This window comes from Labrus bergylta, chromosome 7 (assembly GCF_963930695.1).
Source record: "Labrus bergylta chromosome 7, fLabBer1.1, whole genome shotgun sequence".
Lineage (NCBI taxonomy): Eukaryota > Metazoa > Chordata > Actinopteri > Labriformes > Labridae > Labrus > Labrus bergylta.
Genome location: NC_089201.1, coordinates 10,655,511 through 10,676,947, shown reverse-complemented (window position 1 = coordinate 10,676,947; position 21,437 = coordinate 10,655,511). Strand labels below are relative to the sequence as shown.

The 21,437-nt window shown below is 38.8% G+C and overlaps 1 protein-coding gene across 4 annotated transcripts; it reads right to left on the bottom strand.

Annotated features, from left to right (window-relative positions):
• Window positions 1–148: 148 nt before the first annotated feature.
• On the bottom strand, window positions 149–21,010 carry pax6a (paired box 6a). 4 transcript variants are annotated; one of them, XM_065957375.1, is made up of 12 exons: window positions 20,885–21,010; window positions 15,358–15,411; window positions 14,260–14,283; window positions 9,995–10,125; window positions 9,165–9,380; window positions 7,992–8,154; window positions 5,862–6,017; window positions 4,552–4,634; window positions 4,302–4,452; window positions 2,913–3,022; window positions 2,554–2,695; window positions 149–1,183 (listed from the first exon to the last, which is right to left on the bottom strand). In XM_065957375.1, exons 1-12 carry the CDS (start codon window positions 20,895–20,897, stop codon window positions 1,101–1,103), a joined length of 1,326 nt encoding a protein of 441 aa, XP_065813447.1. In that variant the 5' UTR covers window positions 20,898–21,010; the 3' UTR covers window positions 149–1,100. The 4 variants fall into 4 exon arrangements, with proteins under 4 accessions (XP_065813447.1, XP_065813446.1, XP_065813449.1 ...); XM_065957374.1 differs by lacking the exon at window positions 20,885–21,010 and adding an exon at window positions 19,807–20,851; XM_065957377.1 differs by lacking the exon at window positions 14,260–14,283 and having other exon boundaries at window positions 20,885–21,008.
• Window positions 21,011–21,437: the final 427 nt, after the last annotated feature.

Here is a 21,437-nt window from a genome sequence, read left to right as displayed (position 1 = left end):
TCATCAGCTTCACCACCACCAGTGTCTGGACTCCATGGGGGATCTATTCTGCCGTCGCTCAGAATTGTCATTCTCCTACACATCGCCCACCCCATAGAGTCCAAGTGCCAAAAAAATATTTCTGTCAAGAAACATTTCCATATTTCACTGTAATAAATAATTTTCTTTATTCAATTGTCTCTCCTGATTCAAATGTCTTTATTATCGAACCCCCCAAGATAACTGGAGAGGACAAATACTTTACACTCTGAAATTAGAAACAGATTAACATTACAGACACAATATAAGCCATCACTTGTTCTGCTTCTTGTCTTAATTGATGGTAAATGTTGAATCCCCCAACCCCTCCTAATAGACATCATTTGAAGGTCATGAAAGACAGTCCATGCTAGTAAGCAGATCACATCCAGTTCAAGAATTTTACAATACCAAACACAATTCACCAGAATCCACTTTCTGAAATTCTATACACATTTGTGGACAGGCCTTTTTGAATATGCTGTTGAAACAAATTCACAGAAGACAGTTCAGTTCAAGTTTTAGACACGTCTTCCCTTTACAATTCAGTCACCATCTTTGTCTTTGATACAAATACAACATTATATAAATAAGGAACTGACAGAAGAGGTAATATGTTCTCCCTCCTAATGTCCAAATGGATACCGAGCTGTATAATTTTTTAGCATTAGATGGTCCACGTTCCTGAGCTTCCTGAGTACAGCTCAGTCTGTAGCTTTCATTTCTGGGCCAGCAAAAGAGGGTTCTCAACAGACAGATCTTGAACAGTAACTGATGTGAAAAGAGAGCTCCACAAGATCAGGTGTAGTTGAACCATTACTGGTTAACAATAATAAGATCCTCCCATTGGTTGAGTGGAGTAGACACGCTCCTTGTTTCCTGCTTGTGTCCAGAATTTGGTTTAAATGTTTCCTCGCATTCATCAATGAGACTCAATTCTTCATTATTATTTGCTGCTGCGCAGTCTGTTTCAGTTAATCACAGGTCCTTTTTTTTTACATTCAGGTTGTAAAGTAGGTAGTAGATTGGTCATGCATTGATGTCCAATACAGTTCTCTTGCAACGTTTACTGCTGCTGATCACTACAGTCGTGGCCAGTACTGGGACATGTCAGCTTCACTTCCTGGAACCTGGACTGGAACTGAGACACCAGGAGAAATCAGACCTGAGGAGAGGAGAACAAAGTGGTCGTTTAAGTATGAGATAGCAGACTTAAAGATGTGTTGTAGCTTAACGCAAAGTCTATTTTAAGAGCATCACAGTTTTCTTTTGTTTCCTCCTTTGATGAAATAACTTGTTCTTGACAAAGTCTTAACAGAGAGTAATCTGGGTTACCATAGTTGGTAAGACAACAGTTTGTTGTTTGTTTGTTTTTGCCTGGTTAAATTGACAAACTAATATTTTATAATCAGTGTGTGACTTTTCAAGCTTTATAGCAGTTTGGTAAGTTAGTTATTGCATGTAAGTCATTCTTAAAAGCTGAAGATTTAGTCTCACAACCATTGATATGGAACATTTGGATAGGTTTGGTTAATAGGAGACATTGAAGAGAGGGCTAAAGGGCTTCTTTAAACTCTTTCTTGTTGCCACCTTCTTTGCTTCGTTCTTTCTTATTTTGGCCCTGCTTGCTGTCTGCTAACTTCTACATAGTCTGTTTGGTTCTTTACACTTCTTGTCTGACTAGAAGAGAGGTCTGTGATGTAACATTGGTTGAACAAATAGTTACTTAATTATAATCAAGGACACTCAGCTGGTCTTCCATTTTACAATACTAATACTATTAGTACTGTTAGTACTATTTTGACCAACAGTGTACAACTAGTTCCCCACTCCATATATCTAACCATAAAAGAAGAAAAATAAGTAGGAGCTATATGCCATACAATTAATATAAAATATACAGAGTGCAGCAAGTATTTAAACAATAGTGCAGTATAAGCAAGCTTAGTCATTCATTTGTAAAGAATGGTTATGATAGCAAACATTTTTGGTCCAAACGTGATCATACAGTACAGAATTTTATGTGAAATGAGAAATAAAGAAGAAACATGGCAATTGAGGAGAAGGTTCATCGATTTAGGTTAGACCTTTACTTTCAAGGAAGCATAAAAAGAGGCCCCAGATTTTGTAGAAGTCACTGAGCTTATGTTTAAGACTAAACATTATTTTTTGATGGATGACAGTTCTTTGAGCCAGATGCTGATGTGGGGGCAAGACATGTTTTTTCCAACAGAGAGCAATGACACGTTTCATCTTCAGTTTTCTTACTACTTTCACATTTCTCCTAAAGTGTCTTAATGTTTGATGAGTCTTCATGTGTATTATTCCAATACCACTTAAAAGGAACACCATTTCAACACTAATATTGAAACCCATATGGTGCAATGTTGGAATAGTCACATCATTGACGAGCATTGTGTTTGGGTGGTAAAGTTTTGATCAAGAAATCACCACAGAAATTGATCTTCCAGCACAAGCAGAGGAGATTGTAGGGCCTGTAGAGTATCAACTTGTAACCATTTAGTTACTTCTTACCTGTTGACGACGTTGCAGAGGAGCCCATTGGCTGGCTGTTAAGGTGTGGCTGCATGTGTGGAGGAGTATACGTCTCATAACTTCTTCCGTTCATAGTGGGACTGGTGGGTAGCATGCAGGAATATGAGGTCTGACTGGATGCCTGACAACATAAAATAATAAAAGCCATCAAAACTCCAAGAATTATCCATTTGAAGCTGTCATTCAAGACAAACAGTGTTGTTAAAGTCATAAAGCCATATTAATAACCCCTTAACTCTGTTAACATTAGCCTCATTTAACCATGAGAAGCTTTCACTTGAAAATGGCCTTTGGCACAGGGAAGGCCATAGTCAACAAGCTATGAAAAATATTCTTACTTGCATAGGCAGACTGGCAGCCATACTGAAACTGGGCATGGCTGGAAGGCCGTAGCTGTTGGAAAGGACTGGATCTGATCTTCCCAACATGGATCCTGATGAGAAGGACACTAAAGACAAAGGGAGCGAGAAAAGATAAGAACATTTTCCTAGAAAATAAACATTCAATAAACACCAACCAAATATCTTGATGACACAAGCAGATACAGGGGAAAATTTGGTCAATGTCATTAATCATCATTAATTTATAGAGATAGTACCTTTTTTAAAGTAAGGTTCTATGAGAGCAAAAACAAAGTGGTTTGCTGACGGCAAAGTAATGCCCTAAAAATATAGCATACACTTAAATCTTTGTTGTTGGTTTTTCTGAAAATTAGCTAAACTACATTGTTCATTAGGCCCCAGCTGCATAGCCGTATAGCCTAGCTTCTGGCCTGCACTGGTTTTTCACTGAAGGGGCCAAGCCATTTAGCATCTCTGTTGTAATTATTAGTACTATTGACAAGTATACAACTCCACTCCACCAGTTACTCATCTCTCCAAGTAAAGGTAAATTCAGTTAAAAAGTCCTCAGAACTCTAGTTCCTAATTCATTGCTCAATGTCTTATTGGGATTCATATTGGAAAAGATTGTAGCCTGTAGCTCTAGAAGCAAATCTATATTAAATAACATCTGTGTAAAGTTCCCTTTAGGCTAAGTCTTAATGCCCAGCAACACAGTCAGCCAACATCAGGTTCAAGAGTTGATGCAATCTTTGAAGTTGAATCTGGAAAAAAGTCAACCTTGTCTCTAATTTTGCTGAAAATAAGTATTAGACTGAACAGAGAGAAAGTAGAATGAGTAACCTGATTTTTTGTGATTGTGTTTATGTGAAACAGGTTCTCAATTTGCGTGTCATTTGATGTATTTGTGTAATCATAATTTAATGCTTCTCAGGCTTTTTTGCAAAAAGGAAAACACTTGTGTGTTATTCTACTGATGTGGCTTATCATCCTAAGTGTGTTTGTAGGCAATATATCTGTTTTGGTTCTTTAAATGCTGTTATGTATGTTTGAATGGATGCTTTAGTGAATACTTCAGGGTCCTTTATGACTGCCCTTATCTGGTTTAATAGGTCATAAATGTGTTATAAACATATTTTAGTACATTATATGTAATAGGTAATAGAATGAGACCAAATGACAACAGCTTTTTTGATTTCTCAGATTTTTCAAATACACTGCCTTTTCAATGCAACTAACCCATCCTGACAGTCTAAAGTGTTGTCTAAAAGGCCTGATGTCACGCAATGAAAATACAGTTTTGGTGAAAAATGTATCAAAATATATAAAACCAGTCATTGTGTTCGTAATACATGCAGGTACTTGTAGTATATTCCCTGTCATTACCTGGCGTGGTAGGTTGGGGTAGAGGTTGGTAAATACTGGAGTTAAAGCTGCTGCTGATGGGAATATGGTTAGAGGAGTTGGACACCTGACGACGCTGATTTCTCAGCTTCTCCTCTCTCCTCCACTTTGCTCGTCTGTTGGAAAACCAAACCTGCACATACAAGAGGGTTTACAGTTACTCCTTAAAACCAACCAAATCTTCCACTAACTGACTTATACACCAAAAATGTATCTATATTATAGAGCCTACCTGTATTCTCGCCTCTGGGAGGTCTATTTTGTTGGCAAGGCGCTCTCGGGCAAAAACATCTGGGTAGTGAGTCCTTTCAAATTCTGAAACAAGAATACACAGTGTCATAAGATGATGAAATTATTCAATCAGATATTTGGTGGAATTAGTAACAGTTATTGTGAAGCAATGATTACCAACATCAGCTGTGACTTCTTTTGCAGTAATTCCTTTTGTCTGGTATACAGTATATATAAGATTTTAGTTGTGCAGACTGCACTTCTGTGACCAAATGCTTAGAGCTGATCACATGTCCGTTAACCCAGTAATTATCTGCCATTCATTTTTTATTCATTTTTAATGTTGAGGTTAGTTTGAAATATGATTATCGAAACATTTAACTTCCGGTAAATTTGGTTTTGATTAACGTAATTTTTGTTACATGAATTAATTTTGCCAAACCAAGGCCTCTGACCGCGTTTGTTTCTAACTCCCAGAAGAGACAGATTGCTCTGTTGTTAATCCTTTCTTCACATCTGTATCATGACTAATGCTATGGAGGGGAGAAAAATAAAGTTCTGTTTCTACCCAGGCCACAGTAGCCAAAGAACAGTGAATGGAAGGTGCTAGCCAGGTCAATGAAGTGGCAATAGTATGGTCAGAGTACATTCATTATTACAGAGATTACAGTTGAGAATTGGGAACAGTGGTGGGTCTGTACGAATTTTGGGTGTTTGGATTTTTTTAAATTGGTTTTGAATTGTGGTCCTGGTTTCCATTTTAAGTGTTAAAGACCTAAGGAGGCCTACAAATCTGCTCTTTGACCTCATCTTCACACCAAGTCCTTTCTTGCTTCTCAGGTTGCTAGTTGGACTTAAATCAACAGGTAACATGAGGAAAAAGTCCAGAAGTCCCTTATCTCTAACTATTGGCTATGCTGGAAGCCCTAAAACACTGGCCTTCGCTTTCAGAGGCTATCTTCATTAGACGACAGCAGATTGGTTCTGGGATTGGATTGGAAGTCAGTGTTGACCTTTGGCCTTCTGTCATGTATTGGACATAGATAGTTATGTAAGTGGTGGTAAATTTGCTGACATTAATATGGATTTTCACACAAAACATTATCTTTTTTTTCTAAACCATACAACAGTAGTTTTGTCTAAACTTAACCAACGTGACCAACTGGAAAAAGTGCTCCATGCTATTATGCAGATACACATTAACCATTTACACAGGGACGACACTTAAGACAGCTCATAACTATTTATAACCCACACGTATAAATGCATGGCTATTAGTCTCTTAAGTTATCAAGGAAAAACAGGAGTTACCTTTCTCCAGTGCTTCTATCTGCTCCTGAGTGAAAGACGTTCTGTTTCTCTGCAGTTTCCTCTTCAGCTGAAGTCTCATCTGAGTCTCCTCTGAGTCTTCACCATTAGAACTCACTGAGATGGTGTTCTCCTCCCCTCCGTCTGCCTGTGGACACTCTGGAGCCAAAAAGAAGGAGGAGGGTAAATAATAACTAGAGATTAATTCAGTTTAGTAACTTGATCAGAACAGGATAGAATTTAATAAATAGATTGTCAGATAACAGAGGTTAATCAATCGTTACATCATCCGTGTTTGAATATTTGGTCGAATACATTAAATTCCAGTTCTATAAAACAATTTCAGGGAGTTTTATCAATCAGTCAATCAATCAATCATTATTTGTATAGCACCAATTCCTAACAAGTGTTATCTCACGACACTTTACAAAAGAGCATATGGGATAAGATGCAGGAAGGATTTCTCCTCTGTATTCCTCCCGTTCCTGTATCCACACTTTCTTGCCGCTAAGGTGGAGGTCGAAGCAGGCCTACATGAATGAGGACGGCGGTGGTTGTGGGGACGACACAGTTAGACGGTGGTGGCTAGGCGTCAGGGACGTCGGATCGTAGTTGTGACAGATCACCTCGCTGAAGGTTTGGGGAGCTCTGTCAACTCGAGAACCTGGCTTCTGCTGCCGAGACAAGGCCTACTGGGCTTCTAACACACTTTTACATACATAGGTCCAACAATGTCATAATACTCATTCTGTTGAAGCGCTGGAGCTGATCCCATGGCACTCTAATTAATGGACTTGAGAAAGTCCCTGTAAGGGTAACGGTTTACTGTACTGGAAGAAGGCTTTTTTTTGGAGTGATTTTGATTTTGCCCTTTTTTATTTAGCTTTAATACTCTGCATGCAGAACATTACAACTGAAATGTAGATGATACAGAAGTGTATATCTCTGTTCAGCTGGACAACAAAAGTCCAGTTTGGATGATTTTCAGCCACCTCAGTTATGTTAACATTTGATATCAATATGAGAATGATGGATACAAATGAGTGAGGTTTGTTTCATTCAGGTACTCATACCATTGTTTACTCACTCATATGCATTGTGTTTTTTCAAGTAGCCTTTTGTTTCTCTTCCATTTTTGGGTCAAATGATCCTTTTAGCAAATGAACAGTCTTTTTACTAATTTGTATGTAACACATTAAAATGCTACAAATATTTTGACCAATTTTATAGATGTGGCATTGTAAATATTACAAGTTAGATATTTGAATATTCTATTACATGCTAAGTAAGACATTGCCTCCACAGGTTTATTAGCAATTACAACTATAATAATAAGCCTCTGTCTGTATTACTTCACTAAAATCCCTCCTTTGATCAGAGCAGACAATACAATATGTAAAACTGCCATCCATGAAAGTAAGCCATGCGTGTAAGTAAGAGATGAGGGATGGCACAGGGCACTTCATAGCGCAGATCTCTGAGCAGACGGGAGCTTGACTCCAGCTCCCCGTGGAACTCATGTTATTTGCGGTGCTAGCCTAATTATTCATTATCCCCAGCAGACAGAGACTGCAAAACAGAATGAAGCCATTGCTCAGTGTCACAATCAGTCAGGCAGAAAGAGACACAAATGAGTGGAGACACACCCTCTGCCTCCTCCATGCAGACACACACAGACACACACACCTACACACACACACACACACACATGCTGCAGACCGTGCATGACTTTGTTTCACTGTTGTAGTCCCAGGGTGCTGGAGGAGGAGCAGCAGCATATGAGTCTAGTCCATACAACAAATGGGGCCCTCAGCCACACAGTGAAAGAAGAGGACAGGAGGCTGATCATGTCAACTCCAAACAATATGTCCTCTGTTCCATATAATGGGAATCCATAGTCAATTTTGAAAGTGGACAGCTAACTGTGGCTACTACATGATGCAGATCAGCAAAGAGGGTACACACATTTGTTGTGAATCTGACGTGAGATCAAGCCAACAAAAAATCAGATTCTTACTATGAATTGGCGCTATACAAATAAAGATTGATTGATTGACTAGTAAATGTGAGTTTAGTTTCACTGTTGTAGTGGTGATAGAACTAGTAAAGCGGCAGAAGTACAAAATACCATACCATTAGAAGTGATTGTAGTCCCAGTGTACCAGCCTGAGCGTCCTCCCCAGGTGCTTTGTCCATTGAGCATCTTGAGTTTGTCAAACATCCCTTCAGTGCCCACTGTGCCCATTTGCTGCTTGTCACAGGCGAGGTTCCTGAGCACACGATTAATGGAAGAAACCTGGCGATAAACACAACAACATGATTAATTCTCTGGAAACATAAGCCTTTGGTTGAAAGCCTCAAAGAAAGCTGGTATTGTCTAAACCCAATCAAAGCATTAATGACCCAAAGTCAACCTTCATCCAGCTTCATTGTGTCTATTTCAAGAACCACTTATGAGATTTAATGAGATCTGTTACTTCCACATCACTGGGTTGCTTTTAAAAACACTACCCGGTGACACAAACCAACAAACCAATAGAGGCCGGGGTAAGCCTTCATCATTCATATTCTGTGAGGTAAAAAGTACATTCAGTCAGTGGAGTTAATGGCTTTGACTGGAAAGCAAATGGGTGGTTTTGGTAAAAAAAAAAAAAAGATAAGTTCAAACATGTTTTATTTCTCTCATTATTATTATTTTTTTTAAAGTTGAAGTAATGATCTGAGCCTCTCAATGTCAAAGCAGGCACTACTTTTGGTGAATGCAATCCACCAGAGGAGTCTTGGAACTTTATATTTGTTATTCATTTCAGCCAAAGCAGAAAAGTACCATGATTACCCAATATAAAGCCCTGTTTCCACCAAGCTGAGTACAGTTTGGTATAGTAAACCAAATAGTCAAATAGTTTGTTTTTGTGCTAAAGATTGACTTTACCAAAATGAGAACGAGTTCACCAGAACACAACATCACCAACAAACAAACTTGTCAAGGAATTGATAGATCACCAACTCCTGTGATCTGTCACTGACTTCTGGTTGCCTTAAAAGCAGTCAGGTTAATTTGAGCACAGTTTGGTACTGTTTATATTTTTAGTATACAGCAGTTCAGCATAATCTGGTATTTTCCAATTACCTGAAAACTCGATAGTACCAATTGTAAAGGTTGGTATGCTTTTTAGAGCTGCAGTTACCTGTTCTATCTACATCAGGCCACATCTGCTAGGCAAGCCGACCATCAAGGGTTTTGACTATCCTGTCCTACATAAACCTCTTACAGACATGAGTTGGCAAAAGAGCAAAGGGCCTTACACTGGGTATATTGTCGTTGGTGCAGACTCCTTCAGCCAGCAGTCGATCTCTGATCTCCCAGGCAAAAATGGAAGGACACTCTCTCTTGTAGTGAGCAATCTTTCCCACCACCTCTGCGGTGGCCACCCTGGGTTTACTCCCACCTATGGCTCGAGGACGGATTGAACCGGTCTCGTAGTATCTGCCCAGGATCTTGCTCACACAACCGTTAGACACCTAGATGTAAAACATGACACATATGAAACATTAATGGGGCTAGGTGGGAAAATATTGGCTTTCAAATGGATTCTCTTTGGTGAATGATTGTAGCGATGGTCCAATGGTAATTCAAACTTTGGTTGCATAAAATATTCTGTTGCTTCAGAGAAAGTTATGCTACTGTCTGAGCTGAAGATTTAAAACTTTGAAATGAAAAAAATCAGATGGTAAGGATTAACCGCTTTAGCTGCAAGATAAAATAAAATGTTGCTCCACGTAGGTAATATAGTTCCCAGTTTTCGAAGAAGTGAATGGAATAAAAAAGACAAAAGCTCTGGTTCCTCGCATCAATCATCCCCCATCCCCACTCCCAGCATTATTTATTGGTAACTTACATTCAACGCATAGCTATTAAAGGATATTTCTAATAAAGAATTACTATCAAATGCTGAACAAAGGTCCTCTACCAACCTCCACCCCATTATGAACGCATATCATTTAAAACCCACCATTCACCTGAGTTGTAATTTCACAGCATTGGAGAAACATCAAACCTCAAAGTATAAAATCTTTCAGTAATATAGGCTTTGTGTAGACTTATAACCAGGTTTACATCAGAATAACGACTTTACCTGTAGTATTCTGGATATATCACAGGGTCGAGCTCCACTATGTGCCAGCTCTACTATTTTCTGCCTGGTAGAGTCAGGTAAAGGTCTTCCATTCACAAACACACCTCCAAGCTGGTTAACTCCACTGTGACCTACACAAACACACATAGAAAGCATTAAGACATTTTTTTTTGCACATGGTTTTTTTGATCTGTATCAGCTGAACAATCACTTCAACATCACTAAGTTTGGCGCAGATTTGAGCTGTAGTGGAAAAAAATACATCTAAATACAATGCACTAAAAAGCCAAACTGATCAGGCACATGCAGGAAAAGAAGTGCAAGGCCAGCAGGGAACACAGGTTTAAGCTGATTAGGAGAAATGCAGGTAAAGTGCAGTTTCGTATGGTGTGGATGCTTGTTTTATTTCTACAACACAAGTAAGACTTTTGGAATACGAATCTGGGATATCTGGTTTCTTTCGACCTATACTCTCAAGCCAGTTCATGAAAAAGTGACTATAATATATTTCACATAGATGCTCAGGATGAACATGTATTTTTCAAGGAGGTCCCTCAAGATTATGGGGAAATATTGGACCCTAAATTAGTTCTTCGTTCTTTGAATAAAATATAAGGAAATGTTCATTATTGATATAACATGTGACAGTTAATATAATTCAGTTTTCTTACTTTTGGTCTAAAACAAGAATCTAAGTGGTTTTAAGACCTGTGTTTGCTTGCCTCATTAATGCCTCTGACAAATCGTGACTGACTGATTGGAGCTCCAGATCTTGACCAGGTCAGCTTCATAAACCAGTGGGTGACGTTACTGTTACTATGTCCATGTTTTGATCTATGCGTCGACCACAGGTTTCTGCTGAAGACACTGAAGCATCATTATAAATAACGTTTTACTGGTTATATCAAACACGTAAAATTTGATACGTTTGCCTTTTTCTTGAATAAGACCTCCAACATTACTCTTGAATATATATATATTTTTAAACAATATAATCTACAGTCAAACAGCCAAGAACACAAGTGATTTGTTTATCCCCAAACTTCAACTAAGATCAATTAAATATCTTGGATATAAAGAGGAGTAAATATCAACTTTTTTTATTTTATCACCCTTAAGTTTAGTAGCAGTAGGTTAGATGAGTGGATATAGTATCAAATCTTTCTGATATCTAAACCTTCACATTTCATTTCACAATCATAAGCACATGCACAGTGCTGAAAAACACTGATATGACAGATTGCTGCTGGGCAGTAACACTGATATATGGGCAACAAAAAGCAAATTTAAGCATTTCAGCCAAACTCCAGCTTCTAGGGAAAGGTTTTTGTTTAAAGCTTTAACTGTTCTGTCTCTCCTGATCAACATGTTGCACGTCAGCCATGTTTCTCTAACCAGCAGCAGCAGACAGCAGTCTGTGCTGTGACACTGTCCAGGTTAAGTAGGGATTTACTGAATCAATCGTCTATTGTCACTTAATGGCTCTGTGGGGGAAAGCATATTGCAGATTTATAAACCTCTCAACAGGGCATTAATAAATCATTCAACCAGCCAACACAAACATGAACACACACACACTCGCGTGCACACACACACACACCCACACCCGCACCCATCGAAAAGTTGAACCATTTTACTGACATGACAAGTCATGTTCTTTACTTTTTCATAAATTAACTGATGCACTGTATTTGATCAATAATCTTGGTGCCCACATTTGGCTCAAGCACCAAAACTACTTGATAAGGAAACAGTCGAGTTCTTCAGGAATATCAAACGTCAACATGTACTTCTGGTTTCTTATGAACAAGCCGATGTCTCCAGAAGGAGCTCTCCAGCAGAAAGTCCTGAGTGTTCAAGGCTGCAGGGCTAGAAAGTTTTTACCACCATCATCCAATGCTGTTGTGCTAATTAACTGTGAAAGATTTATAGTCAGAAATACAAAGATAGACAACACTTAAAAAAGAGCATTAGCCTCAATTGTGGTTGGCTTTGCATAACGGTGGAAAACTTCAGCCATAATTTTTCCAGTGAAAACGTTTCTCAGTATTCTTTTGGTGTTTGGTTTGGTTTGATTAGAGGGACGAAACAATTTTGTATGGTTTACAAAGAGATCATGGTTTTGATCAAAAGTTGGAAGGAACTAAAATCAAAGGGATTTTGATTGTTTAACCAAAAAGGTCACAACACTATAACACATGACGAATGAAAGCGTGTTGACTGACTGACTTCTGAGCGTTATGTTGAGTTTTTTTTATTGTCGAAAATTGGTTTGAGCGGTATTATAAATAGTAAATAGTTTTATTTTTTATTGATTAATTGTCAGATCATGTATATTGAGTCTTTTTTGTTTCTATTGCGTGTGTAATTTCATAAAAGTGTTCTAAAATGGATGGGAAATGAAATTCATATAACAGTATGATAGGCAATATTACAAGCAATGTAACTTGAAGGTAACAAGGTTATCTATTCCCTGTTAGTCTTTAAAGCTGAAAGACACTTTAAATTATTGCTTGACAAAAGGATTTGTTTATTAACTTTAAGAAGAGAAGAGCCTGGCTGGGGATTTTTATTTAGATCCTCACAACAGATTCTGACCCACCTTCTCTTCCTTTATTGCAAGAGAACTACTCCAGTGGAAAAACAGACGGATGACATGTATATTCCACTACAGCTCACACTATTAGAGCTTTGAACTTCTCTTCTGGTTAATTAAATTATAGTCGGAGTCACGGCCCTGCAGAAACTGTGGACTTTAGGTGTGCTGGTGGATTACTTTACCCCCTAACTCTCCGTCACGCTGCCTCACATCATGTTTACTTGGTGTTTTGAGGTTGATGGTTGTGCCGTAGAAATGTTAATCACAGTGTCATTTCCCAAAGGAGCACACCCGGGCTTCCCTCCGCTGACACTCAATAATAGACAGACATATGGAGTCAATTTGGCTGTGGTCCCTCTGTGACACACACACACACACACACAAGCACGCACGCACGCACACACACACACACACACACACACACACACACACACACACACACACACACACACACACACACACAGCATATGAGCCTCTGGGAAGAGCAGCTGAGCACTTTTAACAATGAACCAGGTTTAACCATGTACTGAAATCAGTGATACATTATCCAAATGGAAGGACATTTTAAACCTGTTTTTGTTGTAACACTCTGTGACTTAAAACGTCATTTAAATGCAGAACATATACAATACAGCCCTTGTTTAAATATGATTATTGGAATCTATGATCTCTTAATTTAGGAAATGTAACAATCATGAGAAGGTGGGCCTTGAGTGGAAACAAGCAGCAGTCGAGTGTCAAAGACAAAGGTTTTGTTTGCATTTGGTATGATCATGCATCACCGCTAGTGTTACTGCCAACAGTGACACATCTGACCAACAGAAGAAAGGACACCACCTCATCCTCTTTCATTTGGTAAACAACAAACTGTTGATCAAAGCTAACACTTATAGACATAAGGTATTCCTCTACTGAGTCTATGCTGATTTAATTTGTCCCTGTATCTGTTCAACAAGTGTAATCCAAAGTCCCTTTGGGCTGAAAGCATTGAGCAAAGTGTGACATCTCATGTGATAGCTTGAGCACAGACTTCATTAGGAAAACAGAAAAAGAGCCTACACACAGAAGACGAGAGGAACACTGGAGACATCAACTGTCAGTCAACACCAAATCAAAACCTCAACCGCGTCTGCTGGAAAGACACAAGAGGTCATAAAATATTCAAAGGGCGGCTGGAGATGTGTAGCTTCAGAACATAACCTCTCTATGCATATGATGACACAATCACTCACCTGCTCACATGCACAGAGCTGGCGAGATGCTGAACAGAATGAAGCGAGCTGATTGAACCCACTTTCATTTCAATCAATTCCTAATGTAACCTGCTCTTCAATTCACTAATGATCTTAGCAAAATGAATATTGGTTCACCTTTAGCCATTCCCCAACAACCTCCAGCTGCTCCATTTTCACAATTTGGAATTAGAATTGATTGGAGTGCAGGTGGTGTGATGATATATTTAACCTGATGCTGCAGAACAACAAACAGCAGCATCATTTACTAATATTCAGGGTGAGATGGGTGCGAGGGGTAGAAGCAGATATAGGAGGGGTCGATTTTTAGAGGGGGGTAGTAATGTTGTGGGGTTGATACTGAGCAGAAAAAGGAGAGGCAGGACAATGAAAAAAAAGCAAAAAGACACATAAGAGAGAAGAAATTCACACACCTTCACTGCAGAGAGCGTGGACCTCTTGTCCCGCAGTAAGAAAGAAGAAAGCAGGTGGGGTTCAATGTCAGTTCCACCCACTGAGCGTATGCAGCACCAATGTTACAAATTACAATTAAACGAATGATGGGTGCAAAAAGTTTTTAAATTGCTCCAGTTGATTTCTCAAAGCTGCAGCACTAAAATACTGCCAAGGATGTAATCACTTGGGGCAAAAGCAACTGACCAAGTTCTTGTTCCTGTTTCGACCAGGCTCAGATTTTTATTCTAAGTGTCTGACAACTTTACAGAAAGGATCCCTACAGAGATCGACCTTTTGTCAAAGGATAAGAAGCCCCCCCCCACCCCAAACCCCATTCAAAAAAATCAGACCCAAGTAGTTGCTTGTAATTTGCCCCTTTTGTTATTTGGACCCCAAGGAATTTAACCTATGTAGCACAGTAAGGATGTAACAATACCTCGCCAAATACAATTAAAAATCATTACCAATATGTACAATTCAAAATGATGGGCCCAAAAAAAAAATTCCAATACTTCAAAGAGAGCTTTTGGTTTATGGCTTCTTTTGTACGACGTCAGTAGTTGGCGGTCAGAGGTGAACATACACAGAAGAAGCGGGTGGCGGATTTTGCGGGGAGTTGAAGGGAGGTGATCACATCATCACACAAATAGCACAACCAACATGATGCAACACGTAAAACATCAGTTAAGTGTTTTGGCATATTGTCAAATTATATTATATGTTAATTTTTAAAAGCAATGTATCACTTTCTTCTTCTTTCAGATGAATTATAATATAACACGGTGTAGCAGGTTCCAGCACTGGAAGTTGGTTGTTTATGTAGTTTAGCTTTACTAGTGTTTTCTATTTAAAAATTGACAGCCAGTCAGGTAACTGATCATGTTTGAATGTGGCCCCCAGCAGCAGTTCTCAGTTGTGGGTCAGTAAATTTTGTTTTAAAAAAAATGTCTTATTCATCTGGACACCAGCTTTTGGGGACACATACCAGTGAAGTACAACCATTCGTTATACTTATAGATAATGTAACATGCACATCATGAATGATCACATAATAACAGTTTAGAAATGTAACTCACTGTTTTGCATCATAGAGGCCACCCCGGTCTCCCAGCTTGTTTGGCTTCTGAAATCTGTGCAAACAAGGAAATAAACTTTTATTGTTGTGATTCTCAGAACATGCATTGACAATACACCACACTCCCTCCCTGACAGGAAGGGACTAGCAAGACAGCTCTTTTTTTCATCTGTCCTGCAGAAGTTTCTTCATACGTTTGCAGAAAAACAGCTTTTCATTGGATGGAGAAACACCTTTAGAGAGTGTCTCAACAGAATGGCTGAATACCAAACTGTGCTGAGGTTGCTTCATATGCTAATGTAAGCTGATGTCCATAAAGTTATGAGCACAGATGAGTCCTGGTCGGGGATTCCAGCTCCCAAAGTACATTAGACATACGAGTCCATCCTTGATCTGCTCTTCTGTTATACATCTGGAAATATGTTACACAGAATTAGGAATTGTGGTTTTTGCACGATGGGTTTGCACTGATCTTGGAAAACAGGCTTTAATGTTCATCCATTCATTTTGTGAACACCTGCAGAAGGATTTTCAGAAAGGAGCGCTCAACGACAGGCACTCAGTTTGAGGTACACTGCACCTTTAGATGGATCTCCTATTATCTTTTTATTCTCAGAGTTTTTTTCTTTTCTTTTTTAATTTGGGCTCCTACAAAGAGAAAATAAATGGGTTAATTTGTAACCTCAGTTGTACAAACTGGTTAAAAAGGTTATTAGTTTTAATAAAATATCAATGAGAAGAATGAGCCTGATTTTAGATGTAGGATGTGAATGCCATTAATGCAAGCCACATTGTCACTGGCCACTTGATTGGTTTTTGGACCTTGACAGAAAATATCATTAAAGTTGAACTGTATATATATTTGGTACTCTTAAAAGGCTCCTCATATCACCTCCTTCACTGTTGATTAACTTAAATTTCCCTCTGATCGTTCAAAGTCAAGAGGACACTGTTAGGGACAGTTGATGCGCTCTATAAAAATAACATAAAAAAGAACATTAGCAGTAAGGAGTGGGGATTGGCTGATATGTTGGAGGGGAGTCAGAACACATCCAGAGGTTTCATGACGGATTATAAAATAAAGTTAGATCAGAAAGAGGGGCTTGTTTTCGCTCAAGAGCATCTGCAGGGCCAACACTGAGTCCCACTAATCCAAACAAAACTGTCTTTGAATGCTTCAGCAGCTTCAGGCACAGTCTCTCACAGTTATCAATGAAGCCTCAGACGTAAGATACGAAATGACAACTTCTTTTGATACATTTTATTTTTTTATCTGTGAAAAAATAATAAGAATGAATAATCCTGTGCCCTTTTTACTGACTTTTTATGAAATGTAATTTCATCCTGCTTCCTTTAACAATGAAATAGTTGGATGCCGGTTCTATGTCGCCAGCTGCTCATCCAGAAAACAAAACTGGCTCAGCGCTGCTCTTCTCCATTGATAGATCAATGCATTATTGAACTTAATATAAATCTTTTGAAACTTAAATAATTACCTGCAATTATCTGGAGCAATTCAAGCAAATTCACATCAATGCAATTTTGTTTTAAGTTTCATCAAAACACAACTGTTCTGTGTACTTAATCTGCATAAATGAATTAGTTGCTTCATGGAGACCCCGGTACCAAAATCTGCTCTAATCTTATTTTTGCACAACAACACAACCAGAAAAATACAGAAGAATAAATAAAAAACACAAATTAAAACATAAACAATGATTTGACATAAGAAACACGGACCAATGAAAAACTGGCATCGTAGAAAAAACACCTGTGAGAGGAAATAAACTCCTTTGGGCTCTATGGGGTGGATTAAGGTTAAAATGGGTGTGAGGACCGTTCTCCATCATTTTCACCAAAAGTGCACTGTGCTGGAAGGAGAAGTTTAACTATCTGTTGGCTTTCATGCATGTTGAAAGCTCGTGACATTCATTATGCTACATCACAATTTTCAAAATCAAAGCCTTTTATGATTGGCAAAAAAAAAGGAAAAAAAGCTTACAAATAAAGGCTTCAAAGCAGCTCCTTCTCTGAAGCTCTTGTCATTAACAACCTGCATAATGAACATGAAGCAGCGCCACACAGAGAACACACACACACACACACACACACACACACACACACACACACACACACACACACACACACACACACACATAGGCCGTCTATGGGCACCTTGTCCCCGCTATAACTCAGCGCTTTCTGCGAGTGAAAGGAGACAAAGAGCCGGAGGAGCGGAGCCGCAGCTCGGCTCGGTAAATACCCAGCAGGCTTTGTGTGTCCGCGGGATTCTGATGTCGTTGCCTCGTTAGCTGCGGCTCGTTAAAAAACCCGCGACACAAAACCGCAGCGGGGAGCCCAATTTGACCAGTACAAGTGACATAAAGGAGTTCTGTTGAACACACTGATGACAATATAAAAGTTTCATTCAGGCCGTATTCAGCGCGCTGATATGGGCAGAAAAGAGCCGAGAGAGACATGAAGCTTGCTGCACGACACTGCTGCTGCTTTACCCTGAATAATAACAGCCTAATAATAATAATAGTAATATTCATAATAATAATCATCATCATTGCTGAATTTGTTTAGGTTTATCTTAACTGCATTTTTTAGTGATCTGAGTTGAGGCTGCTAAAATGAATCAAGTTAAAAGGCTACAATATCTTACTATTAAGGATAAACGAGCTCAATGACTTAAAGCCTACATAGTAAATAATAATAAAAATAAGACGATTCAACAGCATGTGACAATAAGCAACACGCAACTTAAATTCAAAGTCTCATCTTATAACAGTATTGAGAAGGTAATGCAGCGGCGCTTGGGCTACCTGGAGTTACAAGCTTCTCCTTCTGATAGAAATGTCGCTTGAAGAGTTTTGGATATTTTAATGGAATAACGTTCTGTTGTGGTGTCTCACGTGTTCCTTCTCTGGGCTCAACATCTCTAGGCTACTTTCTCCCACTTTTTCCAGCATTGAAACAGACTTCATGAACTCTATCCAATCTGTAAAGCGCGCATCAAAAGTGAAAAAAGAGAGACAAAAAGAAAGAGCTTGAGACGTTAAGAAGAAGGATAACTCGGCTCTCAGTAGAGTTCTGCTTATTCTCTCTCCTATTAGCCTTTTTTCAAAGTTCAATGCATCAAGGCTTTAAATAGGCCCGTTTATGGACAAAGCACTGAACAATGTCTTAAGTCATTTTCAAGGATATCATAAGTGACAGCCAACAATGACGGATCACAAAAACTTTTACACATATAATTTGATAGGCATATGTTTTTTTATATTACTAATATGAAACTAAAAGTCTAACAAGGAGGGACAAAAATCGAGATTTAATGTACCCCACTTTCCAAAAAAATAAAGAATTAATTACAAATGTAAAAAGAAAAAAAACAATCCCTTTCCGCCTCTTACCAAAATAATAATAATAATACCTCAGCCCAGTGAAATCCTTTTTGGTATAAGGTGGAGCGTAAAGGTTGGATGTGGCTCAGGTGCGCGTGGCAGACTATACAGAAGCGTTTGTGCACGTGCAGTAAATCTCTTCATGATAACATATGGAAGCAGCAGCTCGCTCGTCTCCGATTTCATCCCCATGACACACACACACACACACACACACACACACACACACACACACACACACACACACACACACAAACACACTCGCAAATCAAATGCTTTAAATTCACGTGTTGTATGAATTCATTATGACCTGATTAATCATGCAGTTAATTGGCCTAAATTTCATTAAGACCTCAATTAACAGCTGCCTTAATTAGATCGTCAATTAACAACCTGATCGTCTTGTTTACTGTTGATTTGATTTCAAAATTCTTGCAATATAAACAGCTTATTTAACATAAAGAAAACATCACGTTTATAAAAGAGTTGTGGTTTTAACACCGTTAAGACCCTTAAGCCATTCAATGACATTTACTTTAGGCCTTGAACACGTCAAGCAATGGCCTCCTGAACATTTAAAAAAAAACCTGTTGAGTGTTGTTATTCATAAACCCCTAATTATTTTTTCAATTTAAAAATGAATTAAAGAAACATTTAGTCAATATCAATTTTCAGACAATATCAACGATCTGCCGGGTCATACAATGGTCTCATTAAAAGATTGCATTTTTAATGATCAGGATAAATAAAGAAGTTTCAGCAACATGTTCTTCAAACATTTTTTCATATAAATTCAAGTTAAACTAAACTTTGGGCTTGTACTAAAGTCGGAGATGGATTGTTTTAAATAAAGTCTCCTAATTTGCTATAGGCCTAGGCTATAACCCAACAATGTTGTTGACAGAATGCCGAAAATATTGTCTAAACCTAATGGGCAAAATAAACTCGTTGCATTAATTAAGGTATATCATGAGAAGAAAATTCTACATGAGCATAAAAAGTGCAATAAAAGCAGCTCGCAATTTTAGAGTATATTTCTCTACCTCCTCTGTGCACCATGGTTTTCCTTTCCTCCTGCACGGTTGTTTTAATCCAGCAGAGAATATGCTCTGAGTTGATTGAGATTAATCCACATCCATCACTGTCGATGAGGAGCGGGCGGCATCACCTCGCGCGCTCGCGTCAAAGCCCCAACGAAAGGTGATTTGAGGTTGTTCTTGTTGGTGTTTGATTGGTTATGGGGCTTCTTTGCCCACAGTTTTGTCTTTCAGGCAAAAAATAATCCCGAGCAAATACCAAGCAAAGAAGAAGTGAAGTGTGGGAGCAGAGCGACGTGCATGGGACATTTTCAACTAAAAGAAGTTCATACGAAGTCTGTATCTCGGAGGCTGGCTCATTACAATATCTGGACAATGAGTTTACAGATCAACATATCAATTTATATGTGGAATCTAGTCGGTTGGACAAAGCGTCTCAGCAGTTTTTTGGGGTCAAAATGTAGGCTATGTTTCTTTGATTTAATTATATATTTCCTGATGGGATTCAAAAATTGTTTTGACAAAAGCTTGATTTTACATTTTGACAGGAAAATGCTGAATTTAGAACATCGAAACGGCTACTCCCCATAATAAATCTGTTTTTACTTATTATAATCAATTCATTGAACATATCTCAAATAAAAAAATTCTTAGTCCCTGTCATTTCCTCTTGAACTGTTGATTCCTAAACATTTCAGACTAAAGAGGGAAAGAGGATGATCACAAAACGTATTTCTCCCTCTTCAGAACTTTTTTGACACTCTGTTCCCAAATTCATCTGTTTCCTCTTTCATCCTGCTGTCCTCATCTTTTCAGCTGTTCATCTGTTGTCTTAACTTTTCGTTACTTTTTCTCTTTTTTCTTAATTAACTTTCTTTCTTTCTCTCTTTCTTATTGTACTACTCTCACTATCACTTACTCTCCTGTCCTCATGTGTAAAACAAACTGTAAGGTTTTAACTCCATACTCTGATAGAGTGAAAGAGGAGAGATGGACAGAGGGAGGGAGGGTGCAACAGAGAAAGAGAGAGAGGAAGAGAGAGGGAGAGAGAGAGAGAGAGAGAGAGAGGAAAGAGCGAGCTTACCTTTCTGTGGCATGCTGTAGAGAAGTAAAGTTTTGGTTCGTTTAGTTTTCCAACAGCTCCTTTCTTCTATTCTTTCCTCCAATTAGTTTCTCCTTGACTGAGGAGACAAGTGCAGAGAGGGACAGAGCTGTTCCTCTGAGGAGGAGGAGGGAGGAGAGAGGGAGGGGAGGGGAGGGGAGGGAGATGAGTGGGAGGGCTGAGAGACTGTCACAGAGAAAGAGGATGGGGAGAGAGAGAGAGAGAGAGAAAGGGGGAAAGGGTGGAGGGTTTGAGCCACAATGGTGAAAGCTGGAGCTTGTTTATGGGGGGGGGGGGTACTCCTGTGATCACTATACTGCACTCCATCCCTCGCACCACTTCGGTTCACTTCACTCTACTACTGACATGAAAGTCAGCGTTAGACTGACACAGTACAAATAAATATTAAATAATCATTGAAACATGGACTTTATAGTCAAAGTCAACAGACTCACTCTGTTTGTCTAGTGCAGACTCACAGTTTGGGACAGAACATAGATATGGCCTTATTTGTTTCTACTGATTGGTCACTTCT